The sequence below is a fragment of the Notamacropus eugenii genome, chromosome 3, assembly GCF_028372415.1.
Source record: "Notamacropus eugenii isolate mMacEug1 chromosome 3, mMacEug1.pri_v2, whole genome shotgun sequence".
In the NCBI taxonomy this organism is placed as follows: Eukaryota; Metazoa; Chordata; class Mammalia; order Diprotodontia; family Macropodidae; genus Notamacropus; species Notamacropus eugenii.
In genome coordinates, this window is record NC_092874.1 from 147707127 (window position 1) to 147726780 (window position 19654).

At 36.5% G+C, this 19654-nt stretch overlaps 1 protein-coding gene across 2 annotated transcripts in view; it reads right to left on the reverse strand.

Moving 5' to 3' along the window:
• Nucleotides 1-229: 229 nt before the first annotated feature.
• The window catches only part of SLC26A4 (solute carrier family 26 member 4), a 62905-nt gene continuing 43480 nt past the window's right edge, over nucleotides 230-19654 (reverse strand). For both annotated transcript variants that reach the window (XM_072653051.1, XM_072653050.1), the window contains 8 exons: nucleotides 17518-17587; nucleotides 16362-16454; nucleotides 14051-14146; nucleotides 11878-12108; nucleotides 8539-8593; nucleotides 5060-5205; nucleotides 3968-4051; nucleotides 230-3099 (listed from right to left, as the gene is read on the reverse strand). In XM_072653051.1, coding sequence (XP_072509152.1) covers nucleotides 3076-3099; nucleotides 3968-4051; nucleotides 5060-5205; nucleotides 8539-8593; nucleotides 11878-12108; nucleotides 14051-14146; nucleotides 16362-16454; nucleotides 17518-17587 — 799 coding nt within the window. In that variant the 3' untranslated portion in view covers nucleotides 230-3075. The remainder of the gene's footprint in view (nucleotides 3100-3967; nucleotides 4052-5059; nucleotides 5206-8538; nucleotides 8594-11877; nucleotides 12109-14050; nucleotides 14147-16361; nucleotides 16455-17517; nucleotides 17588-19654) is intronic.

Here is a 19654-nt window from a genome sequence, read left to right on the forward strand (position 1 = left end):
AGGAGATAGTACTGACCTTCTGAAATGTCATGTGGAAAGATAGATATTTTTGGTTTCTGAGTTGGAGTTTGGGCCATTTGAGGAGTGAGACATCCTAAGAGGTAACCTTGTCCTTAATTCTATAAGCTTGTACCCCACCACAAGGGTTATACATGTATAATTTTATCTTCTGTTCTTAGTTTGAGATAAATTTCTCATCATTTGAGGAGGAAAAAATCTACTCAATTAATTGCTTTTTTACTTATATGTGAACCATGATTCATTTTTCCTAGGGTCAATGTAGCTGCTAGTGAAGAATGGTAGCCCATCCCTGGACCTCCTGAGCCCTGATCCAGTTTTCCATAAATTTTTATCATTAATACAACAACTACACAAACTCCTTAGTCAGATTTAGGCAGGATTCAAGATTTAAAAACATGGCAGTGAAAACATGGCCTCTTTTCTAAATGAAATTTCACACAAGCCAGATGGGAGTATAGGTATGAAATGCTGTGAAAAATGCTGGAATGGGAGCAATGAAGACAAATTGGGAAAAGCAAGAAGTTTGTTTTCCATGTTATGTTTAATGATTTTAAAGAACACATCATGGTCATTTAAAGGATAACTTTACATTAACAAAAATATGTGCAAATATTATATATGATTTCCTTATTATTTAAATCTCTTTATAATATTAAAATTTTACCCATAAAAGGTTAAAATATAACAATAAGCCTTTAGTTTCAAGTAAAACTTTCAGTGACAGTATAGCTATGGAAATATCTGTCACCAAAATGCTTAGGGAAACATCATTCTTAGAACCTTTATGGGAAATTGGCCATATCATGTATGACTTGCAATGCTCACAAATGAACACTAACCATTACAAACCTCTAACTTTACTATAAAATATGTGACTTTGGTATTTTCGTTTTCCTTATTATGAAAAGCAAACTGCATATTCCCCCAGAATATGTAGAAGCATACTTTTTTTCCCTCAACACAAACATTTTAGAGCTAGCTATCTAGGGCTAGAAAAGTGCTCCCTATATAGACACGTTTGTTCTATGTCCAAGATTCAGAAGAAATTTGAAGTCAGGTAAAGGCCCAGTATACCTATGGAAAATGAAAGAATTTCATACGTTACAGTATGCTTTAGCTAACTCAAAAGGTATTTAAGCAATAGCCCTGCATTTTATGTTGCTTCCATTTAACCATTTAGACCTGGCATTCAAAGAAAAAATAGTATGGAATAGTGAAGAAGCACTAAATTGAGAGTCAGAAGTCCTGGGTTCAAATCCCAGGTCCATTATCTTCTACTACTATCTATGTGACCTTGGGCAAAACATCTAATCTATTCAGGCCTTAGTTTTCTTAGACAAGATGATCTCTAAAGTCTATTTCTAGTTCTAAATCCTATGATTATTATTTCAATTTGTTTTTCAGGAAAAAACAACAATGATCAATGATGATGACAAATAAAGGCAGATTCTGCCTTTGGACATTTATGCTTAGCCACCAGACATATGGGAATTTCACACATATATGCCGAGTACAGAATCTAGTCTTACAACAGGAGATATTCTCAAATTGGAGGCTATGTGGTTTTATTTTTTTCTCTAAGTGCAACTTCCTTAACTTCTAGGATGAAAGTAATTCACACCCAATTGTACTTCATATTCATTACAAAACCCAGTAATGTATTGGCTCTCAGAAAATATTAGGTAAGCATAACAATACAGTTTGTTGTCTAAAAATCTAGATTTTTTTTCAATTGTGTGTATACATATGTACATACATGTATACACCTACTGTCTACACCAAAATCCCTTTAAAAAATTTTAGACCATCTGAAAAGGTAGTGTTTTCCACAGTTTAATAATTTTCAACATTGAATATTTTCTGATATATTTTTTGGCTTTATATATTATGTATTTAGGATTTACTAAAAGCTAGTTTTTTATATAAAATACATGAAATTTTAAAGAAAGCTTATAAAAGCATAACTCTTTTAATTGCAATGTACAAGTGTTAACATACAAATGTATAAGTGTTAATGTCATAATAGTTTTTCTTTTAAAAGATCTGAATTTTAAAGTGCTCATACAATTATTTTAATGTTAGATTTTAGAATAGCTTGCACTATTTAACTCAAAATCAACAATGATTCCTAAAAACAAACATATGTAATATGCATATAAAGAATATGCATAGGAATACATGCATAAAAATTACCTTTTAAGCCTGATATAGGCTGTCTGACCCTAGAAACGTTCATTTTTCTCGTTTCAATTGTGATTATTTAATTAATTTCATATTCCCTAAACTTACCACTTTTTTAAAAAGCTGCAAAATTCTGTCATTGACTGCCCCTCCCACCAACTTTCATATACTTCTCTGCAGAAATAAATTTTTCATAAGTACATTAGCACAATTTTATAGCATCTGAATTCTAGTTAGGTTTCTATTCACAGATAGTAGCATTTTTAAAAAATTATCATGTGCTAACTTTGTATTTAATGGGGGGTGGGGGGGGAGATTTGCTTTCATTACAAAATAGACTGTCATGTCATTTGTACCTTAGTTAATGAATCAGTGTAAATATTTGTGGTCTTTATTTTTCATTGCTTTATGCCTCAGGCAGACCCACTTACAGTAATAAAGAAAAAATGTATATTTTCTTTTCTGTGAGCTTCAGAATAACACAAAAAATTAATCCTGGTCATTCCAAATGCATCACTACCTTCCCAGATTGGAAATTAACATGCACCCGCTTTAACACTGCCAGCAAATCTACCCCTTTTCATGGAAGAATCTTCACTATATATTCAGCATATACTTTCAAAATGTGCTTGAATTATTTTTCTCATTAACCATTCTGTGCAAAACAGAGGCAAGCTGTTTATAGACCTGGATTAATGACAGTCTTAGGAGAAAAACATGCATACATTTTTAAAAGTATGCCACAGAAAACAAATGTGTTTTAAAATTCAAAGAAACAGTCAAGATAGAAAATGCTTGCGTAATATAAAACATTGGTTTGCTAGTATTGCCACACAGTCCATGCATGGTGGTGCCAACTTCAGTAGTCTTCCATCAGGAAGCAAGTCTACGCATTGCCTGCAGAAACAAAGAAAGTTGATTAATACATCTGAATTTAACCAGAATCTATGTCTTCTTTTCCTAATTTCAGATAATATAAACTTCACTCAAATGTATTCATTTGTGGAGTATCTCAAAATAGATGTTTCTAAAGAGTTGAATACAAACGAAATTTTTGCAAATTTAATTATATTACAAATGAAATAGAGAAACAAATGATTTAAAGGAACTATGCCTTGACTCCTCTTAAAAGGTGGGTAATACACCAAATTTATCAGTTTTGTAAAGTTTCATTTGTGGGTCTTCTTAAAGCAGGGATGCACCTGTATTTTATCTTGTGATTATAAAAAATTTAATTGAAATATATATATACATATATTATGTATGTATACAACATACTTTTCACCCACCTTTGCTACCAGTGTCAGTTTTATAGATAGAACAACGCTGGGTCAGTTAGTTATGTGTAAGAATCAGAAATCAAAATTATCCCAATGCTTTTAGCCATGGTTTTCTTCAAAAAACAAAGATAAATGTGAATTAAATTTCAAAAATAAAAGTTGAGAATATTGAAAATGTTTAAAGAAAAACAGGAGATATATGAACAGGGTGACATCAATGTGGAAGAGGGAAGAGACATCATATATTGCTCCAGAGGGCAGAAATAGGACCAAAGGGTAAGGAGCAATAGGGAGGTAGAGTTTGGTACAAACAAGAAATCTTTTCATAGTATAAACTTTCAAAAATGAAAGAACTATACAGAGTCAGGGAGACTCCTTGGGATACCTTTTGTAGATATTTCTCATTTGTCAATTTCCAATCACTTTTCAATTCATTATGAAATATAATAAATGATTTATTTTATTTGAAGAAATAATAATCATACCTCATCCTGGACATCAAGAGCATCTTCATTTTCCTCTCTGTCCATTAATTCAAGAGGCTCTTTGTATTCTTGTATCAGATTAATCTTGACAGAGAATGAAGTCAAAGTAAATATATATAACAATATTATAGAATATAATTGCAATATAATATAGAATATAATTAATAAGTAAGTTAAAAAATAAGTTAATATAATGAGAACATAATCAACCATTCCAATAACCTAGTTAATTTTGCTGCTGTAGACATGACAAGAGCTGTCCATCCAGACATAAATGATGAGGATAAACTGGGAAAGTTAGGAGTTTGTACATAACCAGGGGTAAGAGCTTTTGCTTTGGGTTCAGCCCTCAGAGAGGCAATTGTAGCGGAATAGAGATATAGGGTATAGGATCCTGTATCTTCTGTCCTATCCAAAATCATGCTCAAATAACACATTGGAAAACTAAGACATCAATGACAAATATTTACTATGAGGTCCTGCCACATACCAAGAAGGGCAACGGAGATACAAATAAGTATAAACAGGGCCATGGCCTGACATCAGATACAAGGAATACTAAATCCAGTTCAGAGGATCACTGAAACATTAGGTCTATTCCTTAAACAAATTCAGTTGAGGTGAAAGAATTAACAGAAGAATTCTGAATGCTGAAGTTACTCAGTAGTCTGGTCTTCTTAAAGCCATACCAGACCAGAGACTTTTTCAGAGTCCAGATCCCCTATATATTTGATGAGAAGGTTCACAAAATATGGAAGCTTTTAAAAAATCCACGAACTTCTTTAATTTTGTGAAGAAAATATCAAATCTGAACAGATCCTCATGTTTCTTGCAATGGTAGACCGTTTTTTAATTCATTTCTAACCTATCTCAAATAATAAGGATGGCAGGATTTAAAGTATTTAACTCCATTTACAAATCTGAGTTTCATATGTAGTCTTCTGAAAAGGCAATATTTCAATAATGTCCAGTTTTTAAACACATGTAGCGTATGTTTACCACATCAAGTATGGGTGTCTTTTTATTTGACCAAATGGCTTTTATGAAGCTTTCTACCTCTTGCAAAGAATGGCATAGAGATGAAATGTTTACCTTTTCCAAGATAGGGTCCTGAACAGTTTGGGCTTTAACTCGACTCTGTATGTGTAACACAGCATCATGAACAGTCAGGAAGAACATGTCCATTACAATATTATCTTCATAGAAGCCACATTGATCCAGCTTTGCTATCACATGGTCTTAGAAGGAAATATTTTTTAAAAATATGTTCAAGTTAAGAGTAACGAGAGTACATCTCTATACCATCAAAGCAGATTATTAGTATCTTCTTGCCTCTGACTCCAAAAGTTAACACATGCATTCAATTTGTATTCCCAAGCAAGCAAGGATATTTTTCAAACATTGAGTAGGCATAAAAGTTTACATAGCTTACATGTGCATAGTTCTTTGCATGTCAGAAAGTGAGCTTCTTCAGGGCAGGGATCCTGGTATTCCCCCAAGGGACTTAGCACAGGACCTTGCATGGTAAACATTTACTAAATACTTTTTGACTGATTGGCGATCTGTTAAAATAATCACAGTCACACACATGTGCACACACACACGTAACTTTTAAAAATAACAACCTTGGGACAGCTAGGTGTATAGAGTGTATATACAGTGTATAGAACACCAACCTTGGAGTCAGGAGGACCTAAGTTTAAATCTAGCCTCAGACACTTGACACTTACTAGTTGTGGTACTCTGTGCAAGTCACTTAACCCCAATTGCCTCACAAAAAATATATTTAAAAAATAACATAGCCTTGAGCTGGAAAAGTGCTTATGCACTTCCTCCCTAAAGATAATTAATAATATTTGTCATATGGGATGGTTCTCTGAGAAGGGGAGAGCTAGAAGAATACTATGATGATGCAAAAAACAGAAGGCACCAATAAAAACTTTTTAAGAAAATAAAGTATTTTGGTAATCAATAAGCATTAAGTGCTTAGCATGTGCCAGGCATTAGGCTAAATTCTGAGAATACATGGAAAAATAATCCCTGCCTTCAACGAGTTTACATTCTAATGAGGGTACATAACATGTAAATAGTTAAGTCTGTACAAAATAAATAGATGCATGTACTGTTCCAAGAGTTTACATTCTCCCAACACATGCAAGATGTTGATGAACTAGCTAATACAATTGCTCTGATTAGCCTCATTACTCCAGTGTTGGCTTTACACACAGATGCCGTAATACATTTTTTCTGACTAAAAACATTCTTTCCTATTAGAAAAGTTTTGCCTCTCCAGATCGCTGTTGTTCCTCTTTATCTACACTACATTCAATAATTCAGTAGATTTGTGTAGGTGAGTATGTATGTGTAAATATTGGTTCTCTGTCCAAACCTAGCACTTGATCACATAATTTTTAACATATCTTTTATTTGCTTCATGCGGGCATTTAGTCAGAGTGGGGAACTGATCCGAGGACTCCTGACCAGTTTGAGGTCCCCCATGCCACTTGATGAAATTATGGTATGGAAGGGGCAAGTATGAGAGCTGATGAGATGCTGATGAAATTGCAAATCAGTCATGCCCTTGGGGACAAAATAAGCAATTCAGATTCCAAGTTTGCTTTTGCAAGATTTCTTCTTCCAGAAACAAGAGAACACACAAAAAACTGCACCACTTCACAATCACTTACAAGCTGCAACCCTTCTGATGCCCACTTTCACAAGAAAACTTCAGGTCTTTGTCAAGGTAAAAGGCCATATTTATTGTGTATCTTCTGAGGCAGTAGGAGCTGTGAGTAGAGAAGGGCTGGTCTGAGTCACTTCTACCCCCTTCACCTACCCCACCCCCTTCCACCAAGCGTCCAGGGCTGAGGCTTAGAATTGTGGCAGCCTGTCTAACCTGTTTGTGCAGTCTGGGGTTCAGGTAGAGCAGCAGCCTGAGGCCATAGACCCTGCCACCTAGCTATTGGGTCTTGAGCTTCCCTTTTGCTTAAGCAGCTTTTTGTGGTCAGGTTCTTTTTTTGTTTGTTCTTTCTTCTAGCCTATTTCTTGATTTGGAACTTTATGTTGGTGTTAGGCTCTGCTCACTTCTGGAGAAGGGGGGAAGGGAGAGGTCTGACTTGAGCTCCTATCCTTTTATGTCCTGCTGCTTTCACAAGTTTTGCAAGTTTTCATTGCTCCCAAAGTGGTGTTATGTAAAGTCTGTTCACTGCTCTCCTGGTCTGAGCTCTGCAAGTTCTTGACCCAAGTTTGAGTCTGTTGACTTGTGGGTGGGTGGTTGAGTTTTAGTAGACTCCTGCTGGACTCAGTCATTGTTGGCCCTCTGGGAGGTTCTGCAGATTTAGAGTGACTGAACTGCTGGAACCCTTTTTAGTCTGGGACATTCCTCCCCTGGTTATCCCACTTTAGGCTATTATCCTGGGCTAAAGGCTAGAACTGAGTAGCAGCTCTGCTCCTGGGCTCAGAGATATATGGCTAAATTTCTGGAATTTGCTCCTGATCAGTACTCAGCTAGGTTCTGTGATCTCTCAAACTGTTCCTTTCTACCCTGGATCTGGGACTCAGAACCCGATAATAGGCAACAGAGCTTCCAGATGGCATCTGTCTCTGCTTCTAGTACCCTGAGATCTTTCTGCCCCAGGGGTTCTTCATCAGGTGCTCCCTTTTCTGTGTTCTGCTGGCCAGACCCCACCCCTGCATCTGTGACTTTTCTTGACTTTCCCCCATCAGAATTCAGTCTGACCACTTTCTGTGTTGCTGTAGAGTAGATGTGTTGCTAGGCAAAAATATTCTCTTTTGATTTCATCATCTTGACTTCATTCTGGGACCACTATTACAGTATTTATGTATTTTTTTATCTACCTGAAATGTATAAAACCATACTACTTTTTTTTATTAGGGTACTATTTTTTTTTTAATGCAACACTGACAAAGTTTTTGAAAATCGTGCTCTTAATCCCATTTCCTCCACAGATTCTCTGGTTCTTAAATTACACAATTTTTCATAGTGGGGTGCTTTTGGAGAACATGCTTGTTCATTTTAGCAGAATGGCCTGTCTATCCTTTCTCCATAAAATATTATAAGGTTCTTGAGAGCTGGGCCCATGTCTTCTACTTCTCATATGTTACAAAAGAATAAAAAGACAGCGCATTGGACTTAGAACAAAAGTACACATGTTGATGTAACTAGACAGAGAACTATTGGTGAGGAGAGATAGAATGGAAGATCACTTTGCATCTTTAAAAGTGCCCTGTCCCAAAATAACCCTCTTTATCCTCAAGGAAGCTTTTTGTCAGAGAGGGGCAAGGGGAAAAATGTCCATTTGTGGTTGTCTTTATTCAACAAGAAGGCCATCCCTGCCCACATCTCACCCTTTTGTACTTTCTCACTGATGCAACCCAGTCACCAGAATATGGATTTCAATGCATTTTAAGCACTACTGAATGAAGAGGAAGTTGTGTATTTTCACATTCAAAAAGGTACTCATCCACAAAATCCCCAAATTCCAGGAGCCTGGGATGAGGAAGGGCAGGAAACTCTGTGAAGAAGTATATGCACACATACATACACTTACCTTTAAGTGAAGCAAAATACACATTCACATCAATTCTTTGGAATTCTTTTACAATCTGAAAAGAAAGGGGAACTTTAAATGTTGATGTAAATTCATACATGATTCTTATGGGGGTGAATTAATATAGCCATTTCTAGAGGATCCGATCACTAAAGGACTACCCAGTTTCAAAAGTTCCTCAGATAAACAGAACTTTGAGTTGGCAAAAACGTAGGAAGGAGAGCTGGTATGCTGAATGACAGGCAAGTTGCAAAGAGATCTTGGCAGGCTAAAAAACTGGGCAGAATCCAATAAGATAAAATGTAATCAGGATAAATATAATATCTTGCACTTAAGTTCAAGAAATATGCTTCACAAATACAAGATAAGTGAGTCATGGCCACACATCAATTCCTCTGAAAAAAAATCTAGAATCTTAGTGGACTTCAAGCTCAATACAAGTCAACAGTTTGATATGGCAATTAAAAAAATAACAATGGCTTGGGTTTCCTTAAGAGGAGCATTACTTCTTGGAGTAGGAAGGTGATCTTCCCTCTCTACATCATCCTGCTCAGGTGATATCTTGAGTATTATGGTCAGTCCTGAACACCACATTTTAGAAGGGACATTGATAAGGGCAACTAGATGCAAAAGGCTTTAGATTCATGTCCTGTGAAAATAGTTGAAGGAGCCTGAGAAAAGAGGTAGAGGTGAAAAAGTAGAATCCAGGAATGTGGGAGAGTCTTTGGAAAGGAACACAGGCATGGGCAGCTAGCTTAAATACCTAAGTATTTAAAAAACATGTCATCTAGAAGAGGGATTATTAGACTAACTCTATACTTCTCATCTCCACCTCCTGATTTCCCCGGCTTCCAAGTCTCAGCTAAAGTTCCAACTTCTCCAAGAAGCCTTACCAGTCCTCCTCCATATTAGTGCCTTCCCTCCAAGACATGCCTCCTCCCCTCCCCCATTTATACTTTATATATCTTGTTTGTACATAGTTGTCTCCACCATTAGATTCTGAGCTCCTTCAGAGCAAGAATAATTTTTTGCCTTTCTTTGTATACACAGCACTAGGTTCGTGGTAGACATTTAATAAATGCTAGTTGACTTTTGACTGACTGGATCCAGCAGGTATAACTAGGGGTGATGGGTGAAAGTAACCAAAAGTCAAATTTAGGCTTGATTAAGTGAAAAACTTCCTAACAGAACTATCCCAAAATGGAAATGGCTGCCTCGGGAGGCAGTAAAGGTCTAGTTAGGTATGTTGTAATAGGAATTTTCTTTCATTTGGAGTGTGGGAACTATGGGTTGGACTAGATGATCCCTAAAGTCCACTCCAGCTCTGAAATTTGGTGATTCCAATAAGTTTGCAGAAAATGAAAGAAATTTACACAGACAATGGGACTGAAGTAAATAGACAGTTTGTGCCAGACTTATTGGAATGAGTATCATAGTGAGGTATGGTTGATTTTCTTTATATAAACCACACTTATGGGAGAAGAGATGATCAGTTCATAGTTCTGTGTGAATGTTCCTGTTGCCATAAGCAGGTGTATGTATGTATAAAAACTTTTCATTTTTTCAGACACATTTATAATGTTTGATAATAATGAAGGTATGTACTAATATATACATTAAAAGCAAAGGTGTGCTGGTAAATGGGTAGCTTTCTGAAAATATTCACATTTTTAAGTTTAATCTACATTATTAAAATTTTCTCGATCAGTTTCTTAATTTTGAACCATCAGCAAAATAATAATTCAAGCCCTCATTTGTAGTCCTTGCCAATTTCCAAGGTCTAAATGCTCATTCTAAAATTTTAACAACTGGCTCTTCCAGGAAGGTGTGAGCTGTCTCCAACAAAACTCTGACTACAAGTAAATAATGTCTATGAAAAACAAAAATTCACTTTTTTACTCCTTTTCATTTGAAAGGGCAACTAACAATAAGGCATGTGTGTTAAATAGAATAAAAGCCAAGACTTTCCTTCAGTTGCCTTATGATTAACATGTAGAAATACATTGAGAAAAAAAATCTATTTTAGTACAAAATGCCTTCTTTTCTTCTTATTTCCATAAAATCTCTCCTGTCTTCTATCCATCGTCCACGTAACTGCTAAAATAATTTTCCTAAAGTAAAGATCTAACCATGTCACTCTACCATTCAAGAATTTTCTGTGGCTCCTTATTGCTTCTAAGATAAACTACAAACCACCCCCAGCTTAGCATTTCAAACCCTTTATAGCAAGGCTTCACACCTTTCCAGATATTTCCCATTATTTCCCTTCATACACCCCCCTGCATTTCTAGTCAAATTGACCTGCTTGCTATTTCATTTTCTGCCTGTGTTCCTTTTTTTTTTTTTTTTTTAGGCAATCAAGGTTAAGTGACTTGCCCCAGAACTCAGATCCTCCTGACCACAGGGCTGGTGGTGCTCTATCCACTGTGTGCCACCACCTGGCTGCTCCTGCTTGTGTTTCTGTAGAATCTTTGGCTTCCCATCAAGACTCAAATTCCCCTTCTTGTAGGAAGACTCTCCTGATTCTCCTGGTTGTTCCTCTTGTCCTTTACTAAATTATCTTGTTTTTCCTTATCTGTAAAATTGTGATATTCCCCAAGTAGAATGTAAAGTCATTATGGGCAGGGATTATGGAATTCTAGTTGAACCTGTAGGCTGATTGTCTGAGCTTTGACCCAAGTTATCTGTCCATTTGGATTTTGAACTTTTTGCCCATCATAAAGTCTGATGCTCATTTATCTGTTAATCTGTGGCCTCCCTACCTGGATTTTTGATCTCCTGTCTATTTTTGACCTTTGATAATCAGTTGCATACTCTTCAATTCATTCCTTGCATTTCTATATTCCTGATTTATTACTCGATCTGATATCTAACTGTTCTGATAACTATTTTTCATTATTATCTGACTCTGTAAATCCTAGTACCTGACAATCTTCACTCTGACACTTGCCATATAAAAAATAGTCCCATTGGCAACAAAAGCTTTGTCTTGTAGAATTTTAGAGTTTGAAAGGCTGTCAGTCCTTGTAAATGGTCATTTTACAAATGAGGAAAGTGAGGCAAAGAGGTCAAGTGATTTGCCCAAGGTCACACAACTAAGCAGGCTGTAAGGCTGGGATATTCCAAGGGCAGGGTTCTTTCCGCTCTACCACAGATTCCTAAATTCTGCATCCTACACACAGAAAATGAATAGAATAATGACCATATTTGAGCTAGCCCCATCCCATTTTATTTTCCCAGGGCTCAGTGCAATCAGAGATATTAACAAATATTAAGAAATTAGCCAGAAACTTGTCTATAGTTAAGATTTTTTTGTACAAAAGTAAAAGAAAACTATACCACTCGTAGTGATCTCACTGCGACAATATCCAAGAATGACACGGCTCCAAAATCGAGGATCAGGCTGTGAATGGGGACTTTGGGAACACTGACTTTGACAGGAAGTTCTGAATTCCAATCTACTTGGATCTCTATTTCCTTAGTTGGGATATTCAGGTCTTCAGGGTCTTCAGCATCTTCATCAGGCTCAAAACCTTGATTAGTGGCACAAGCATCACTGATGATGCCATTCTAAACCAACAAACAATTCCAAGAACATAATGTGTGAAATTAGGAGTTACTTTCCAAAGTTTGCTTGAAATAAGTTTAAGACAATAGTAATAACACCATGCAAAAGCACAATACTTTATATATATATTATCTGATTTGACCTCACAAGTAACATTTACCAGGCAAGTCAAATCACTGACAGGACTTCAATCACTGCCTTCCCATAAGAGTCCAACAGAAACAGCTCAGAACTCATGACTCTTGGTAATAGCAGTGCCTCTAGACCATGGGTCACTAGCCTGGGTCCTACAGCCATCATTGAGGGCAGGGACCCTTCCTTGCCACCACCAACACCAACTGTGGATGGTAGCATCCTCCCAGACCCTCAGTCCCTTAGCCCTGCCATCATCTTTGGAAGCAACCCCTGTGTCAGGTTCTGGAGTTCTGGAGACCCTGCCTCCTCAGCAGCCACCGCTGTCATAGCCACTGAAGATCCAGAAAAGAAAACTCTCACTGCAAAAGTTCTTGGTACTATTGAATGGTTCTATATCAGAAGTGGATTTGATTTTATCAATAGAAATGATTCTTAAAAAGATCTTACCAACCATTTTGCCACTGGATTCTAAGAGCCACATTACCTTTCCATCTAAGAGAAACCTCCTATGTGTTGTCTCCTTCATTAGAAAGTGAGCTTCTTACTTTAATTTGTTCACCTAGTGCTTTGCACATAGTATATACTTAATAAGTACTTGGTTCATTCATTCAAAACTCCCACCTTACAAATGATGAAACTGGGGCTACAACATTAAATACCTTGCCTGCAGTCACATAGTTAGCAAATTGCCAAAGGCAGTATTTGAACCCAGATTTTTCTGAGTCTAAGACCATCCCTCTATCTACTCTACCACTTTACTTTCCCTTTCTTCTTTCATTCTATAAAGCTGAAACCCCAAAAGAGAGATGACTGTGGATATATAGTATCTTGAAAAGAGCATTAGTTGAGAAGGCAAGAGAACATAGGTTTTAATCTCAATTCTGCCCCAACTAACCAAATGACCTTGGGCAAGACTCAGGGCTTTTAGTTTCTTCATCTTTAACATAAGTAGGTTCAATGAGGCTATATCTAATGTCCTGTCTAGCTCTAAAATTCTGTGATTCCAAGTAATGCATTGAAAAGAACTCTGAATTAACTTGTTTTGCTAAATAAGACATATTCTTCCTCAGAAAAATATAGAAAACAGAATAAAATAAATTTTAAAATACAAAGCAGAAAAAGACAGAGAATTGAAGAAAAGATCTCATGAACCCAAACTCTGAGCCTTCAGTCAAAAGAAAAAATGAAGAGCAGTAGGGACAGACAATTCTAGATTTTGAAGACCATGTGCTAGACTTTACCCACAGAGATAATCAGCATAGAAATGAATAATCATGAAAGTCTGTGGACTTCTTAGAATCATGGACTGTTAGATCTGGAAGAGACCTGACATGATCTAGTACAACCCCATAATTTTTTTAAGATAAGGAAACTGAGATTCAGAGAGATAAAATCACTTGCCCAATGTCATACAATCAGTTTGTAAGCAAAGTCTGATTCAAAGCCTTAGTCTCCTTATTTCAAAACCTGTGCTCTATCTATTGTACCAGCTTATCTCACATTGTGAGTGATTTTATGATACAGGGGTGGATATATTTTTCTATCTTTATCTACCTTCCATTAACAATAAAGTTTTAAAATGAAACGTATACTCTTTTTATGATGAAAGATTTGACCCTGAATTCCCATGGAAGTAATGTCTTCTTTCAAAACCCAAAAAGACTCAGTTCAGATGTTCTGTTTGCCCATATGACATGTGATTGTAAGCATCTGAGTGCCAAAATGGTTAGATTTTAATTTTGAGCATTCCACATACTTTCATAAAAGTGTAGAAAGGAGTAGAGAGAAGGAAGAAAAATGCTTCTTCACCTTTGTTGCTCGTAGCTGTCCCTTTTTGATAAGTTTCTGTATCTTCCTCAGTGCTTTGAGCCTCTTATTGTAAACTCGAACTGCATCAAACCCAACCTTTGAAAAGAAGCAAGTTACTTAAAACATCTGGATCATCACTTTTACAAATTCAATTCAACAAACATTTATTAAACACGTATTATGTTCCAGACTTGGCCCCTTTCATGGAGATTACATTCTCCTGGGAGTGGGGAAAATGCAACAGGTACCCAGATAAGGCTCTAACAACTGGAGGAATCAGGAAAAGGTCTCTTCTACAAGTTGGCACCTATACTGAGCTTTGAAGGAGGTTATAGGCTTCATGAGGAAAGAGATCATTTCAGGGAAGGACTTCATGGGGAGCAGTAGGGAGGAACATCCTGTTCAAAGGTGCAGGGGTGGGAAATGGAATGCCGTGTACAGTGAGTAATCCAGTTTGAATAGACCACCCCCATCTGAGGGGGAGTGATATATAATCAGCCAGAAGAAATCAACTGGAAACAGATTGTGAAGGACTTTAAATGCCAAACAGATGGGTTTGCATTTGTGTTAGAGACAATAAAGACTCAAAGAAGTTTCATGAGTAAGGGAGTGACATGGTCAGATCTATATTTTAAGAATATCAACCATATGGGGGATGGATTGGAGATGGAAAGTTGAAGGGAGGTCAATTAGATTATTGCAGTAGCCTAAGTGAGATATAATAAGGACCTGAACTGGAGTGGTTATGGTATGTGTAGAGAGAAGGGGGTGGGATACAGGAGACATGGAGAAAGGAGCACTAAAATGACACCTGACACCTCAGTTTTATATATGTTGAATTTGAGTTGTTGAATTTATATGTGTTGAATATGTGTGTGATAATTCTAGGGCATCCAGGTGAAGATATGGCTCTAGAGCTCAGACAAGGTAAGCTGAATATTTGGGAATCATTTACATTGAGATTATAATTGAACAAGCTATTGTATATGATTGTGATGGAATATTGTTGTGCTGTAAGAAATGACAAGCAGTATGATGCTCCCAAAAGACTTACATGAACTGATAGAAAGTGAAATGAGCAGAACCAGGAGAACAATGTACATAGTAACAGCAATATTGTATGATGATCTAATGTGAAGAACAGCTATTTTTGACAGTACAATGATTCAAGACAATTTTGAAGGATTTATGATGAAAAGTGCTATTCATCTCCAGAGAAAAACTGGTGGAGCCTGAATGCAAATTGAAAATACTTTTTCTTTACTTTCTTTATTTTGAGGTTGTTTTTTTTTTTTTTTTGGTCTGTTTTCTTTCATAGCATGACTTACATGGAAATGACTACACATGTATAACATGATAAATTGTTTTCCTTCTCAATGAGGGGAAGGGAAGGGAAGGTGAATTTGGAACTCAAAATTTGAAAAAAAAAAAGAATGTTAAATTGTTTTCATATATAATTGGGGGAAAATTGAACATTAAATTAAAAAAGGAAATTATAGTTGAATTCATGGGAGCTTCTGAGATCAAAAGGAGAGATCATTTTGAAGGAGTCAATAGTGAATAGAAAAAATGAAAAAGTCTAGAATATAGCTGGGGACAGTGAGTGATGTGGATGATGATCCTGAAAAAGTCTTCAAAGGGATGCTTCAAAAGGTTAAGAAGAGAACCCTAACAAAATAGTGTCACAAAAACCCAGGAAGAATCCAGAAAAAAAGAAGGTAGGTAGTCAACACTGTCATGTTACAGAAGTCAAAGAACAATGAGACCTGAAAAGAGGTCATTAGATTTAACAATAAAGAGACCGTTGGATGACCTTGAAGAGAGCAGTTTTACAAAGAGGCAGAGATAGAAATCAGAATGCAAGAGATTGAGGAGTAGGAAGTGAGAAAGCAGGAGTGAAGAGTACTGACAACTTTCTCTAAGAGTCTGGCTGAGAAAGGGAACAGAACATTAGAGTGATAGCTTGAGAGGATGGTGGAACGAAGTGAAGATTTTTTCTTAAGAATGCAAGAGATGTGGGAATGTTTAAAGAAAGAAGGGAAGGAGCCAGTGGATAAGGAGAGGGTGAAAATTAAAGAGAAAGCAAGTTCAAAGGGCAAGATGTACCATTTAACTTTGAGATTATTTAAATTTTCATTATCTATTTGTTTTTCCTCCTTAACCAAATGATGTTACTTGAAGGTGGGGATTTTGTATTGTTATGTTTTTAACCATTACTACAATGTCATGCACAAAGTATACACTTGATACACATTTGATAAATGAACAATCAAAGAAAATTGAAATAAATTTCCAATGACACACTACTTACTGTGGATTTGATACATTTTTTAAAGCCATCAACATTGCCATAAAAAATAGGACTATAAAAGCTAACAATCTTCACTCCTTCGGGTTCATCAACCTGCAGTTTGAAGAGGAAAGTATTTGTGCAATTAATTTTAAGCTTCATGCATTTAATTTTAAAAGACACAGGGACTTGGAAGAGCAGTCCTTCACAAGTACTCCAGAACGTGGCAACTTTTTCATTTCCTTGTATTGGACATTTTCAGTTTTGTGTTTTGGCAAAGATTTTGGTGTGCAATACAGCTAACTCTTGACTGTGTCAAAAATCTTTTAAAAAATTTTAGCTAAACACTGAAAACAAATAAAATAATTTAATAAAAAATTTAAAAAATTTTACCAACAATAAATATTATGATTCCCATTGGAGAAATGAAGAAATTGAGTCCTCGTGACACTGTAGGAGTCTTTCATTTACCATGGGTCACAGTACAACATAATTGAAGAACCAAAAGCAACAGTTCTAGAAACATAGGCTCTCAGAGCTTAAAGAAAGGACCATAGAGATCATCTTTTACAGATCAGGAAACAGAATCGTATGAAGAGTTAGAAGCAACCTTAGCAGTCATTGAATTGACTCCAAAGCTAAAAAGGAATCCCCACTATAATGAGGCAGACAAGTGATCTTCTAGCATCTACTTGAAGACCTCCAAAGTACAGAGAGCTCACTTTATCTAGTGGTCACTCATTCTACTGTGAGTAATTCTTGTTAGGAAAATTTTCATAGTATTAAAGATTAATTGGCATCTTTACAACTTCTACCCATTGCCCATGGAGACTGAAGGAAGGTAAGCTATTTGGTCAAGATCATTCAATTTATCAATAAAAGCAGAAATGGTACTAAAACTTGGGTCTCCTGTCTCCCATTTCAATTCTTTGCCTCATCAGATCATGCAGCCTACAGATCCTAGGGCCTCTACAAAACCAAAGGCACTCTGGACATTGCTTTAAAACATTCTCAGGAATATTTGTTGGGTAAGGATAAAGATCAAAGTTGTTCATCTGGTAGAAGCTATCTGAAGTTCATGCATAGAGCCTTGGTGAAAGTAAGTAGCCTTTGAAAGTATTCATCCCACAAACCCAAACCTAGAACATGGTGGAGAAGGTCATACACAGTGACTTACATTCTTGTAATCTTTCGTGCTTTTGTAGAGGTCTGTGCCAGGAACATTTCCAAGGTCATTCCATGAGGGACTAAAGAAAAGAAAATTATGATTGAGGTACTTTGTTGTAGGCAAATTTCGGAATGAAACATCTACTAGCCAACCCTTAAATACCAGGCACTAAAGAGATCAGAGTGTGTGTGTGTTATTTAAGATTCAGACTTGGCTGCTGAAGGCTAAAGCTTTTCCTTAACTCTGTACAAAATATCTGGCATAAAAGTATAAGGTAGGGGAAGTACAATATCTCTGCTTTTTACTACTGAGAGAAAGAATGAATTGATTCACTTTTGTTAGGCTGTTGTATATACTTCCAAGGTCAGTCAACCTCTGGTGCCTCATGGCAATAAGTCTGGAAGCTTGCTTCTTAAAGCAAGCTCTGGCAAATCATAGGAAGAGAGGATCATGAATTTAGAGCTGAAATGCCTTTAGAGGTCATTCAGTCCAACCACCTCATTTTACAGATGAGGCAACTGGCACATAGGGAAATGACTTCACAAATAACTAATTGGTGTCTGAGAAGGGATTCAAAGCCATGTCTTCCTGGCTTCAGGTCTAAGGCCCTATCCACTATACCACATACTTTTTAGCCCTACTAAAACAGAAAGGTTTTGAGGATGGGACTAGCAATAGATGGCCTCTGTCTTTTGAAGTCTGGACTAGTTAAGTCAAAAAACAGGTTGGCCAACAAATGAATTTATTTATTTGTTTATTTTACACATTGTGTAATAATGACCACCTATTAATCACCGAGAGCCTATAATCTAGGTTGGTGACACAAGTGCCCACAATGACAAAATCATAGATCTTTTAAAGCATGTTTGAATAAATTATATTAGCTTAGCCTTTAAATAGCACTTTATAGTCTTACAGAGCACTTTATAATTATTGTTTCATTTTATCCTCACAATATCAATGGGAGGTAGGAGCCATTATTATCCCCATTTTACAGATAAGGAAACTGAGGCTTAGAGAGGTTAAATGACTCGTCCAGGGTCACAGAACTAGGAAGAGCATGAGATCAGATTTGAACTCAGGTTGTCCTGACTCTATCTATTGGGCCACTTAGAGTTTTGTGAAATGCTTTCTATATGTTAACTCATTTGATCCTTAAAACAACCCTGTGAGTTGGTGGTATTATTATTTCCATTTTACAGATGAGAAAACTGAGGAAGAGAGAAGTTTGAAAAGCGTTGATGGCAATGCCACCTACCTACAACATTCTTCCTGCCCTTTTGTTCAGACTGCCTGGGCTTGACCTGCCTGGGTCATAAGCTGCACAGCCTTCATCAGGTTCTCTAGCCTGTTCTCACCCTATTTCTTCATCTATAAAATGAGAGTCTGGGACTAGCAGTTTTCTAAGCTCTTTTCCAGAGCTAGATCTATGGGCCTTCTGCTTCTCCAAATTCTCTCTTGCCTTCCAGATTCAGCTTAACTCTCCCCTCTTTTCCCACTCACTTCAGGCTGGTTGCTCCCTCCTGTGAGCTCCTTTGGTACTTTGTCCCTAAAATCTCCTTGCCTCTTAGCACATGCAACCTTATATTGTTGTCTTTTTATTTTTTAAGATGTCTAGGGTAATCAATTTAAAACTGAAAAGAAACATATTAGTCATTTAGTCCAGACCCTTCATTTTATTAGATGAGGAACTTGAGCAAAGAAAGGTGAAGTCACTTAGCCTGAGTCACACACAGGTAACAAATGACAAAGCCAAAGTTTAAGCTTGACTCCTCCAATCTCTTTTCAGTGCCCTTTGCTGCTTCCTCTGACTCAAAATCCAGAATCTTTTCCATGTGACATAGCTGTCTACTCAGAGTCTATAAACTTTGTAAAGGCAGGAACCTTGTCCTATTCCTAATGCAGTCCCCCAAATGGATATTAAGAGAGCATAAAACCACCCTAAACATTATCTAGTCCAACGCCTCTGTTTACTGATAAAGAAATAGATAAGGAGAATTGCTGAAAGTCAGCTAGCTTAGCACAATACCTTTCACTTGGCTTGTACTCAATAAAGATTTATTGTTGCAAGTGATAATAATGATGTTTGATCATTTCCTTGAGCTAAAAATAGTTGACTTTTTAATCACATACCCTTATTAAGCAT